The sequence below is a fragment of the Pygocentrus nattereri genome, chromosome 9 (assembly GCF_015220715.1).
Source record: "Pygocentrus nattereri isolate fPygNat1 chromosome 9, fPygNat1.pri, whole genome shotgun sequence".
In the NCBI taxonomy this organism is placed as follows: domain Eukaryota; kingdom Metazoa; phylum Chordata; class Actinopteri; order Characiformes; family Serrasalmidae; genus Pygocentrus; species Pygocentrus nattereri.
The window spans coordinates 3163137-3176038 of record NC_051219.1 but is presented as its reverse complement, the minus strand read 5'-3'; the positions used below and the strand labels follow the sequence as shown (position 1 = coordinate 3176038).

At 42.3% G+C, this 12902-nt stretch overlaps 1 protein-coding gene across 5 annotated transcripts in view; it reads right to left on the bottom strand.

Annotated features, from left to right (window-relative positions):
* Positions 1-4051: 4051 nt before the first annotated feature.
* Positions 4052-12902, bottom strand: part of LOC108412195 (tetratricopeptide repeat protein 39B) — a 27757-nt gene continuing 18906 nt past the window's right edge. For all 5 annotated transcript variants that reach the window (XM_037540917.1, XM_037540921.1, XM_037540920.1 and 2 more), the window contains 10 exons: positions 12851-12902; positions 12118-12185; positions 11654-11713; positions 11309-11470; positions 9607-9698; positions 8772-8892; positions 8539-8650; positions 8009-8126; positions 7588-7704; positions 4052-7464 (listed from right to left, as the gene is read on the bottom strand). The exon at positions 12851-12902 is cut by the window's right edge and continues 57 nt beyond it. In XM_037540917.1, coding sequence (XP_037396814.1) covers positions 7368-7464; positions 7588-7704; positions 8009-8126; positions 8539-8650; positions 8772-8892; positions 9607-9698; positions 11309-11470; positions 11654-11713; positions 12118-12185; positions 12851-12902 — 999 coding nt within the window. In that variant the 3' untranslated portion in view covers positions 4052-7367. The remainder of the gene's footprint in view (positions 7465-7587; positions 7705-8008; positions 8127-8538; positions 8651-8771; positions 8893-9606; positions 9699-11308; positions 11471-11653; positions 11714-12117; positions 12186-12850) is intronic.

Below are 12902 nucleotides of genomic sequence, written 5' to 3'. Positions count from 1 at the left end.
TAAAGGGTGAATCAGCAGTTCTACATTAACTCCAGCGTTTAAGACCATTTACTGTTAAACTGTGTTGAAGGATCAGCAGAGCTTTATTTTACTGTAGAGGAGGATTATTTTATTATTACCTACTGATCTGATTCAGCTGTGGAGCCACAAGGGGGCAGTAAAAGAGCCACATGTCGCTGACCCCTGTATTAGACTGTGGAGCATTGCTGTGTTTCAAGAAGACTAATGTCTGGGTTTTGAAGGCTTACACAATGTCTTATCTTTGCTTTGTGATACTGACTCCCCCCAAACTTCATCAAAGGGTTTTTCCACTCAGTCTAGTTATGCTCTGCTGTTCTTCAAGATAACCCTTGGTTGGGATACCAGTCACACTAGTGCTCTAGTCTAATACACAATGCCAGTCTGACTGGGCTGTTTGAAGCTGTATGGCCAGAGATTAACAGAGCATCTGAATTCCTCCAGTTAGGATGTCCTCAGAGGGCTTTTCCAGAAGCACCAGCAAATCTGTATTTCCAATAACAAGCTTGGCAGAAATAACCAGGCGACTTGCCTGTCATTGTTTTATTGATGAAAATGAACATAAATAAAGGACAGAATACAGTCTGAACAACTTTGTGGAAGAAATGTTCTGTTTTAAATGAAGACAACAGGCACTGAGAACAGCATGAAAAACAAAAACTGCAGAAAAGAATGAACAAACAAATGAGAGAGAGAGAGAGATAACCTTACACACTTCTCCCACCTACTGCCACCTGGTGGTAAATGAAAGTACAGCAGTGGCCTCAGCACCTGCAATACTTCATAAAACCCTGACGGTAAAGCTGCCCAGATTACTGGCAAATACATCCAGCCCCCTGGAAAAAAAACCCCACATAATTATCTTCTTCATTGTACTTATAGGAAATGATGAATAATGAAACTGTAAGCACACTGAATTACTCAGAGGACAGAAAACGGTCCCCCTCCTGCCCTGTGAACTGAAACTCACTGGCTGCATTTGAATAAAACGTGAAAAACAAAAAATGATCTTAGCCACAACAGAAGCTCTTAAAACGAGGAGCATGATCTGTTCATTCTATTAGGACCGATGATTCATCTCTCGAGTCTCCGCCCACAAATGTGTTTTCATAGATGCTGTTGCTAGACTGAACAAGCTTTACAGAACACTGGAACAATGGGATAAAACATCCCATTCAACCTGATAAGAAACTGTATTTTACCTAAATGTAGGTTTTGTGATATAAACCGAGTCTGTTCTACAGTTTCTCATTAGGCTGAATGAATAACCGGCTCTAAATGTAGGTATTGTGATATAAACCGAGTCCGTTCTACAGTTTCTCATTAGACTGAATGAATAACCGACTCTAAATGTAGGTATTGTGATATAAACCGAGTCCGTTCTACAGTTTCTCATTAGACTGAATGAATAACCGATTCTAAATGTAGGTTTTGTGATATAAACCGAGTCTGTTCTACAGTTTCTCATTAGACTGAATGAATAACCGACTCTAAATGTAGGTATTGTGATATAAACCGAGTCTGTTCTACAGTTTCTCATTAGGCTGAATGAATAACCGACTCTAAATGTAGGTATTGTGATATAAACCGAGTCCGTTCTACAGTTTCTCATTAGACTGAATGAATAACCGGCTCTAAATGTAGGTATTGTGATATAAACCGAGTCCGTTCTACAGTTTCTCATTAGACTGAATGAATAACCGACTCTAAATGTAGGTATTGTGATATAAACCGAGTCCGTTCTACAGTTTCTCATTAGACTGAATGAATAACCGGCTCTAAATGTAGGTATTGTGATATAAACCGAGTCTGTTCTACAGTTTCTCATTAGACTGAATGAATAACCGGCTCTAAATGTAGGTATTGTGATATAAACCGAGTCCGTTCTACAGTTTCTCATTAGACTGAATGAATAACCGACTCTAAATGTAGGTATTGTGATATAAACCGAGTCCGTTCTACAGTTTCTCATTAGACTGAATGAATAACCGGCTCTAAATGTAGGTATTGTGATATAAACCGAGTCTGTTCTACAGTTTCTCATTAGACTGAATGAATAACCGACTCTAAATGTAGGTATTGTGATATAAACCGAGTCCGTTCTACAGTTTCTCATGAGGCTGAATGAATAACTGACTCTAAATGTAGGTATTGTGATATAAACCGAGTCTGTTCTACAGTTTCTCATTAGGCTGAATGAATAACCGACTCTAAATGTAGGTATTGTGATATAAACCGAGTCCGTTCTACAGTTTCTCATTAGACTGAATGAATAACCGACTCTAAATGTAGGTATTGTGATATAAACCGAGTCCGTTCTACAGTTTCTCATTAGGCTGAATGAATAACCGGCTCTAAATGTAGGTATTGTGATATAAACCGAGTCCGTTCTACAGTTTCTCATTAGACTGAATGAATAACCGGCTCTAAATGTAGGTATTGTGATATAAACCGAGTCTGTTCTACAGTTTCTCATTAGACTGAATGAATAACCGACTCTAAATGTAGGTGTTGTGATATAAACCGAGTCTGTTCTACAGTTTCTCATTAGGCTGAATGAATAACCGGCTCTAAATGTAGGTATTGTGATATAAACCGAGTCCGTTCTACAGTTTCTCATTAGACTGAATGAATAACGTACATAACCTAAATGTAGGTGTATGTAATGCTCTAATCCAGCAACAGTAGCCATAAAAAAATGCAATGCACAATTTATCATTTAATATTGCTGTGTTTATAGGAATATTGCAGACGTTAACATTTGTCACGGTCCTGTAAAAAGAGCTCAAAAAGTCAAATGGTAACAACATAGCAACACAACAAAAACTGGATCAATAAAAAGCAAAACAAGAGCATAAGGAGTTACAGGAGAACAGCATTAAGTACAATAATAAACATTAACATTTCAAATGCAACCAGTGGCTCCAACCTTCAATCATTCACTACCGCCACCTGCTGGACACACACTCTGATAGGTGGCTCAAAACACCGAATTTAAGCAAATAAAACAATTCCATCATTGGATTTTCCTTCAGGGAAAAGTCGCAATAGTCGTCTGTGCGAATCGATCATGCTCTACAGAGGAGACAGAGATGTTAGATGGTTTCTGCTTATCAGTCGTTAGTTACTGGTCCCGATGCTGGGAATACAGCTAACACTCTATGACATCAGAACAGGAATTAAAATCCATTTTTCACCCAAAAGCGTCGGCGTCACAGCCTGAGGACTACGGTCTTAAAGCTACAGCCGGTGGACGACATTCATTCTAGCTTTGTCTGGAAAACTACTGTTCCTATTGACCTTAGCGGCCGACTCTGAGGTGAAGTTAAAGTGGACTGACGGCTGAAAAGCAGTTCATTTTTTAAAAACCAAGTTTCTTCCGTATATTTATAAGCTGGGATATTCCAATCCTGCTCACTAACGTTCCTACAAGCAGACCTAATGAACATCCTGGGGTGTCATGAATGCACTTAAGTGATGAAACGAACACAACGTGCATGTTCACACACACACACACACACACACACACACACACACACACACACACACACAGACCGACATCTTTTGGCCTACACAGGTTTATGGTTTTCCATACCACGGATGCTGCGGCATGTTTATAAAGAATGTTTTGATCTTATGATTGTTTTATTTCTATTGTGCAATTGGTCTTTTTAAAAATACTACCTACAGTATTTCTATGCGTCTTTGTAGTAACACTAAAACTCTGCTAAATAACACGGACATACCCAGGCTATAACCCTGTTACGGCACATGATGTCCAGTAATGTAACAAGGTGTCCGGTAATGTAACACTTCACTTGAAGGGTGTCTATAACACACTCATAACATCCTACATACATGGCAGTCGTGTGCTGGAGGTCGGGGAACTGGCCCTGTGACCGGAAGGTCGCCGGTTTGAACCCCAGGGCCGACAGTCCATGACTGAGGTGCCCTTGAGCAAGACACCTAACCCCCAACTGCTCCCCGGGCGCCGTGGATTGGGCTGCCCACCGCTCCGGGGAAGTGTGCTCACTGCCCTCTGGTGTGTGTGTGTGTGCTCACTAGTGTGTATGTGGTGCGGCACTGCACGGACGGGTTAAACGCGGAGGTGGAATTTCCCCGTTTGTGGGACTAATAAAAGTATCACTTAACTTATAAACACAACATGTTCATGAACTTTATTATATAACACTTTGTTTTACATGATATTAACATGGACTGCTGTGTCATTTTACTAACAGACCTTATTTTTTCAAAATAAAAGCCCCCATTTTATTTTGAAAATCTATATTATTTTCAATGAAACTCATTTCTGGACAGCCAAAATAAAAATAACCTCGCTTTACCCCTTCGGTCACTAAGTGCTTTGACACTCTGAAACATAGCGCTTATGCCTTCGACTTCTTTTTAATTGTTTGTGTTTTTCTTAAGCATTCTGCACTTTATTTAATCTCCAGTTTACTTTAAAACGTTACTGTGCCAAGAGGTTCATTCAACAGCCTCTATATATTTGATATACTGTTATGCATCATAGGTGTAACTCTGTAGGGGTTACAGGCCAGCACTGTCATCTCAGCGAGCAGTAAAGTCTCTATATAACCCAGCAGACATGCATGTTACGCGGATCTTTAAACTGCAATGCAACATAGTTTAGTTACATTCACGCGTTTATCCGGCATCAACAGGCCACGAGTTTTATGGCACCACTACACTAAGAGGCAGCCGAATGACAGTCCAGCATATTTATAGCCGCATGTAAAGAATCAAATGCAGTCCAATAAATGAAATCCAATGAAATCCAATGAGAAAACAAACAGTTAAAAAGAAGCTAAACGTACAGGCGCCATGTCCTCAAAGCACTTAATGACCAAAGCGAGGTCATTTTTGTTTCGGCTGTCCAGAAATTTCACTGAAAATAACATATAATAATAAATAATGAGGACTTGTTGTCATTTCATTTTACGATTAATGTAAATTTGTAATGTAATGTAAATTTATGTAAAACATGCTTTATGAATGTCGGTTTGAACATTCATGAACACGTTATGAAGTGTTTATGTAAGATGTTATGAATGTGTTATAGACACAGTGTCAGGTCACTACTGCCAGTAACTGTCATGACAGCTGTTTAGTAAAAAGCACAAGCTGTCACTGCATCAAACGTTATGGTAGCAGTAATAACGCCGTAATATTCTGTTACGCACTGTTATTACACTCATGCCCGTCACGTTTACGACGTGGTTACGTCCGTGTTAGAAAGCAGAGTCCAAGCAAAAGGTCACCGCGTTTTTTCTCATCGCGTCAGTTTTCTAGCTGTACAGTACACGGAGTTACAGTCGTAACACAGACAAGGCAACTAGCAGCCTGCAGCTTATGGCTTAATCTTCTTTAATGCGGTAATTACATGACTTGTTGTGCTATGCAGGGTCGCAGGAGCCTCTGATCATATATACATACAGAACAAGATAAATGCTAGACCAAGAAATTCAATTCTATTAAAAAAGCTCAAATAGCCTTTAATCAGCCATGCATTTAAATCCCATGTCCAGTAGCCAAAAATCGTTATTTTACAGAATCTGATCTGTGATCAAATTTGGTCTAAAGTTACACCTAAAGTTCCATCGACAAGTAGCCAATGTTGTGTTTTCATTTCATAACGTTTTCATACTTTTATTTGGATTTTCTAGGTTTTTTTGATCAAACTGTGTCTCATTTTATTACCGGCAGAATTTAATGTTGCATTTAAGTGATAAAAACTCAGTGAGTCTGACTGGAGAACACCTGCACTAAAGAACACGTGACCTGGACATGTTTATAATTTATTTTAATTTAGAAATTAAAATGAAATAAAACGCAAACGAGATTTATCCGTGTGATTTTGTGCATGCAGATTTTTTGTGATTCCCAATTAGCGTATAATATTCTGATATTCCTTTATTTATACAGCACACGCTCTCTCACTACACAGTAAATAAAGCAATAAAAAGGTTCATAACACAGCTGATGTTTGCTAATTTAGGCTAAGTTTATTCATTGTAATTATTTAAAATTAAAAATATATTAAATATCTTTACACTAAACTCTTATTAGTGTCTAATCATTATTAGGGCTGGGTATCAAAATTCAATACTTTTTTATGGTACAGTACCAAAGGAAGTACTCCACTGCTACAGAACAGCGGCGATGTCTGTTATAATGTTATAACCGTGCGTTTGTTATTCACATCGGCGCTTCTTGATTTGTATTCAGCAGATATTCCCACTAGCAGCACTGCACACGCAGTTCTAGGTTAAGCCACACCCACTTTCAGTTTGTAACAGACCTCTGTTGTCCTGCTGTAATGGTCGAGGGACAGTAGAGGGAAAACGTACACAGGCCAAAACGTTCGGCTCTGGAAAAGCGATTTTTGAAGTTCCTAATATGGACATTAACTATGGAACGGCGGGCAACTTCTGGGGTATATATATATATTTTAAAGTATCAGAAACAGGAGAGTTCAGGAATCGGTACTGAATTAAAGGTATTAACATTGATACCCGGCCCTAATCATTATTGCTTTCAGATATTTACCTTGTTCTCGATTTTAAAGCTGCATCAACAGAGCAAATTTACACTCAGTACGGCAACGACTTAATGAAAAGCAGACAGACAGCAGATGCGGTAATCTCTTGACTTTCACCTATTGCACTGTTCTCCCAATATAAGCGACTATATGAAGTACAAAAGCTGCAGAAAAACAACAACAACAACAACAACAATAATAATAATAATAATGCTGTAAAAGGCATGCAAAAAGAGACCGTAGAGTACGTAAAGACACACATGGTAACAAACACACACATATAAACTCACAGAGGCACATACGTCACGCGTGAGACACACACACACACACACACACACACACACACACGGATATTTGGTCTAAAGTAAAGAGAAGCAGCCGTGTTTCCTAAGTGGAGAATTCTCAGAGCAGCTCTACCAGAACCAAATCAGCGTTTACAGAACTAACGGGACACGTCCACTACAGCAGCCTCTGACTCCGGTCCGAGGCGAGGTACGAGTGTGTGAGAGAGTGGAGGAGTGACCGCGGACCTCTACCTTTGAGCCTGCCCCCTCTGAGTGCGGCTGGACAGAGAGGACGCTGGCTTTGGTGTGTAACGTGGCTCTACGTGTCGTACGGTTACCTCCGCTTCTGCTCCTGTGATTATCTGCTGCCACAGTACTGTAAAGGTAGTTTGTCTGGTTTCCACGGCGACTCGTGATGCTGCGCGAGCTAAATGTTCGAGTTGGTCGTGCTAGTGATGCATCCGACGGTGGTCCGCTCCTCGTGTTGTGTGTCTGGGCTGTTGCTATGGCGAATTGACCGGGGAGCCCTTCAGGCTGTTCAGAGCCGCGTGGATCCGGAAATGAAGCCGAGACTCCATGGAGTAGTCCTTATAGTTCAACCTGCAACAAACAGGAGAACGGACTCCTAGTATAAACACGTGTGTGTGTGTGTCTTTGCATTGTTTTAAGGCTTCATGCATTGTCTGTGTGTGTGTGTGTGTGTGTGTGTGTGTGTGGACTCACTTGGCGTCCTCTATGTACCGCGTTGCCTTGGCGACGTCTCCCTGCTGTTTGTACAGTAAGCCCAGCTCATAGAGGGTGAAAGGGATCAAGTAGTGATCATAACGGATACGCTTCTCACTGCAAACACACACACACGCACACACACACGCACACACACACGCACACACACACACACGCACACTTATTGAATACATCACAACAGTTTGTAAACACTCATAATAATGACCACATGGCTGCTCTATATTGTGCCTTATTGAGAAAGCAGCGTGAATGGGCGGGGCTAAACTGTGACATCACAAAAGTAGTGAATTCAGATTTCTATTTCTGGACTGTGGAGTGATCAGTATGATTTTAAACTTTAACGCTGCTCATGTTTTCACGATGTGGAGCTCGTTAATTACAGCCGTCGCGTATTTCTCACCTCGAGAGAACCTGTGTGAAGCACAGCTCGGCCTGCAGTAGCCTGCCCAGGTGCTTCAGACACAAACCCTTCAGCATCTGCACCAGACACTGGTCATCTGGGTGGAACTCAGACGGGTCTGACCACACGCGCACACACACACACACACACACACACACACACACGCACACACGCGCACACACAGTCAGTGCATTTTCTCACATATTTAGTAAACTTGCAGTATTTTGTACAAACTTGTTATTTTTGCACCCAATAATCTGATCATAATAGGATTTTCTGCAGTTATCGGATTATTAAGTTAATTGAATGCACTCAGTGAGGCTTCTTGCCAGCTACACATCCTCTCAGACCCACAGCGCTGAGTCGTCTTGTTTTTTGACTCTCCTTCATAATGAAAGTGGATTATCTCAGTTATTAATCTGCTTTCCTCACAGACGAGTCCTGAGAGTGAAATCCCTCGTACTGAGTGGCTGTTTGGCGTGGAAGCTAAATAAAGGCAGGGCGACCTCCCTCCGGCAGCCTGAACTCACTGGGGTCAGCGCGGAGCTCCTCCTCTGCTTTCTCGATGGTGATGAGCAAACTCTCGGTGGCGTCCGCCCGCTTTCCCACGATAGTGAACCCGTTCCACACATACATCATTTCCTGTTACAACAGACGAGTCCGTGTTAAAACAGGGCTCTTCCTGTTGTTTGAACAGGCGTCGCAGTGCTTTCTGTGTTCGAGGGGAAGCTTTGTGGGAGCATGTGTGAGCGAGGAGACTCACCAGCGCAGGAACGATGAGCTTAACGGGGTTCGCTGCCGAGTATCGGCGAGACTTCCTGACCGCAAACTTCTCTGTAGGGATGGACTTACCAGCCAAGCGCTGCTTTAGACCCTCGACCTGCCTACACACACACACACACGCACACACACACGCACGCACGCACGCACTCACACACACACACACACACACACACACACGCACACACACACACACAGTTAAATGCTGCTTTAGAACCTTTAAATGTCCTATGTTTATACAGTTTTTGAGCAGGCGGCACTAGAACTGTCACATTTATTACATAATCACCTGATTTCAAACACTTAATCACATTTTATTCACACATCCTCTCCAGCAGGGGTCCCTAGTCCCAGTCTGGGGTTCCAGAAACAACTGCACACTACCATCTTAAAGCGTATGGCACAAACGGTGCGCCGTGATTAGAAGCCCATTCATAAATATAGCATGTATAGTACAGTACTATGTGGGTTTGGACTGGGATTGGGAACCCCTGCTCTACAAGGAACTTTCACATGACATTTTCCAAACTTTTAGTGCACAATTCCTATTTATGTGCTGAAAATGAAGCCTGGCATAACTTTTGCATTGGCCATGTTATGCTTATTATTTTTTAAATGCAGCGTATTTAACAGTATAAATTAACAGTAATTGTGCAATAAAATGTTTGTTTTCACTTATTTTCAGTTAGAAAATCAACACAACATGGAATTTGACCAAGGTGGCCAAACTCTTGCATATGCCTTAATGTGCGTGTAACATACATCTACACATGCAGACACGGGTGAACACAAACACACACCAACACACCGAGGCTCACCTGAACAGGTCCACCACGTTCTCGCCGGTCTTCTTCACCTCCTCTTCGCTCATCATGCTGAGGATGGCAGCTTTCTGATAGACGTAGATCGCCTGCAGCACAGAACGAATCAACGTACACATGATGGCATGTTGGTCCTCCTCCCTCTCCCTCCCTCTAATGTTCTCTCCGATTTCTTTACAGCGTGACATGCAGTCTATCACATCATCTGCATCTCACTGTGCATCTAACGCTGCTTCATCAGCATCTGGGGCACTTCAGGAAGCGCAGGAGAGTCCTGTCTTCCTCTGACCTTCCTCATCTCTCATTAGTGAATCAGAGAACTTTTCTGTCTTCGCTTATTTCATTTCTTTTTTTAGAATTTCCACTGTTTTAACATCCTCAGCATTACAACGTGGTTTCCCTTAACCACTGGCCTAGCTCAAGTCTGCCCAAAGCGTGGCCTGCAGGCCAAAGCTGGCCCATGAGGACGACCAGAGAGTTTCCCTAAACCAGGGGTCGCAAACCAAACGTTATTTTTATTTAGCCGCTTTGACCTTTCAACCAAAATTAATCCACATTATTTTATGTCCATTTTACCATCTTGGCTGTAAATGTGTCTCAGCATGTGTTAATGTGCTAAATGAAAACTCAGACTCACTTCGCTCTGCTTTGAGCTTCAGCTCAGCTACAGCTGCTTCTCTCGCATCTCCAGCAGGAAACTTTCCCTCAAAAGTGGAACCGTTTCTTCTAAAATGTCTCAACCACTTTCTATGAGGCTGAATTCAGGATCTCATTCTCCAGCTTCTTGTACAAATTTTCCTGTTCCACCTTAAATGGCGCCTGAGGTGCCAGAATGCAACTGCTGCACCATTTAAGGTGGAATGGGAGAATTTGAATGAGAAGCTGGTGAATTAAAAGCTGGCGAATGAGAAGCGACTTCAGCTTCATGACGTTTTGTGTTTCAGGTTCTCACTGCAGATTAAACGTATCAGGAAACCAGCTGGAGTGACTATAAACACTAATCAGTCCATTCGTCTCCAAATCATCAATGTCTGTCTTAAATCTCTCTCTTTGCTGTTTCGTAGCTACTAGCTGGGCGAGACTGTTGTCTGTGTTGCTATGGTGACCAGCCGTCTGCGCTGATCTTCAGGGTTAAAGGGTGAATCAGCAGTTCTACATTAACTCCTGCATTTGAGACCATTTACTGTTAAACTGTGTTGAAGGATCAGCAGAGCTTTATTTTACTGTAGAGGAGGATTATTTTATTATTACCTGCTGATCTGATTCAGCTGTGGAGCCACGACAGGGCAGTTAAAAAAGTCACATGGGTCTCTGGAGCCGCATGTTGTCGACCCCTGGCCTAAACCAAACCCTCATCCAGTGAGAGACAATTTATTACAGAAAATTCCTATTTTCCTTTTAAAATTTAAAATTTTAAGCAATTTCCCCAAAAAAGTGCACATAAATGTCTTTATTTGTATATATTCCCTTACCATTGAACTTTGGCCCCGAAGGTTTGGCCTAGCTTACGATCATGCATGTGTTTGTATGTGTGTTGTGTGTTATTTTGTACTTGTATTGCTGTATCTGTGAGCACCAATTAAAGCCAAAATATTATTGCCTCCATTAGGATTTCAGTACAACACTGCTACAACAGAGACACAACAGCATATATGTGTGTGTGTGTGTGTGTGTGTGTGTGTGTGTGTGTGTGTGTTACCTTAGACCAGCGGCTCTCCTTGCAGAGCAGGTCAGCGTAGCGGTAAGCTTCCCTCCACTGCTGCTGGAACGAGTGGCACCACATCAGCTCCCAGTAACACAGATGATGGATCTGCTTCCACTGCTGCTGAGCGTTAATACATTCCACAAACTTCACCTGCGCCTGAGGGAGGACGGGAGAAACGGACGGGAGGGAGGAAAAGGGACGGTGGAAGATAAGGAGTGGTGCTCATATGGACAGCATCACACGTCACAGCAGATAATGGGATCGAGGCTCTGACTCCTCAAAAGCCCCGATCTGAGTTCAGTCACACGGAAACCCTCTCAGCTGCTGCTCCCGCTTTACCTTCTCAAAGTGGCCGCGCAGCACAGCTATCCTGGCCGAATAGAAGAGGATGATGGAGCCCTGCGGACGACAAAACAGCGGCTCTTCGTCAGGCAGAACGGCCGATATAGGATGACCTGTCTAACTTTGTAGTAAAGCCAGAGAAAAACAGGTCTAACACCAGTGAAATACTCCTGACACCGAACTGTGGCTTTACAAAAGCTCAGTCTTCAAATTTTTTAAACGGAGTAAAAAGTAAAACCCTTTATTTGAGGTGGACCTAATCGCTTTACACTACCATTCACTCAGAGTCAGGGAGGCTTTTTCATTCTCCTGTAAAGTCACTGCTGTGTGCCAACAGAGAAGATATACAGCGCTGTGTAAAAGCCTTTAGCACCTAATGTGAAATCAATCTGGGCAATAAGTGTGTTTTATGTGTGCAGTCATGTGTGTGTGTGTGTGTGTGTGTGTGTGTGTGTGCTCACCTTGGGGAATCTGTCCAGGTAAGGCTCTAACAGAGCTTCTGCTTCTACTAGGTTTCCTTCCCCCGTACCTGAAAAACAGCCACTATTACAGCAAGTCCACTATTACACACATCTTAAAGCACGGACACAACAGCAGCGCACAGTTTCTGCCTTTATCTCCATAAACAGGCTGCTTTCTGATCGGCTGTGCTGCAAATCACACTCCCTGTTATTCTGCTCCGTAATCTCAGCGAGATCGGACGGAGCCAAACGAACGCCAGTTTCTGATGAGCGGATCAAATCCATTCTGAACACGAGCTTCAACGGAAGAAACCAAACAAATCGGACCTTTTCCTTCACGGGTCTTAACATTAGGGCCAAAGCCCTAATTAGCTTAAACCTGAATATGACCCAGAAACCCTGAATATTACATCTTAATTACACTTTTCTTTGTATTCAGTTTGAGTTCTGAAATTTTCAGCTGTTTAAATTAATTCCCAGAATTTTCCATTTTACTTTAGACTTTCGTATTTATGTAGATTTTTATGACGTCACAAAAATTCTGAAATTAAAAGCAGGCCATCTCATCTTCAACACGTTCTGTATGGACTGCGATGTGACTGGTGCCGAACGTTACATTCCACATCAAACACTCTTTAAACTCATTTTAATCTACGCTGTAGGACTCACTGCTGAACATGTGCAGGTAGAAGTGTTTACACTGAGTAAAGGCGTGCAGTGGCTTAGGATTTACCCAGGATGAGGCAGACGTATGTGTGGTAGAAGAGCAGGGTTAACGCAGAGAG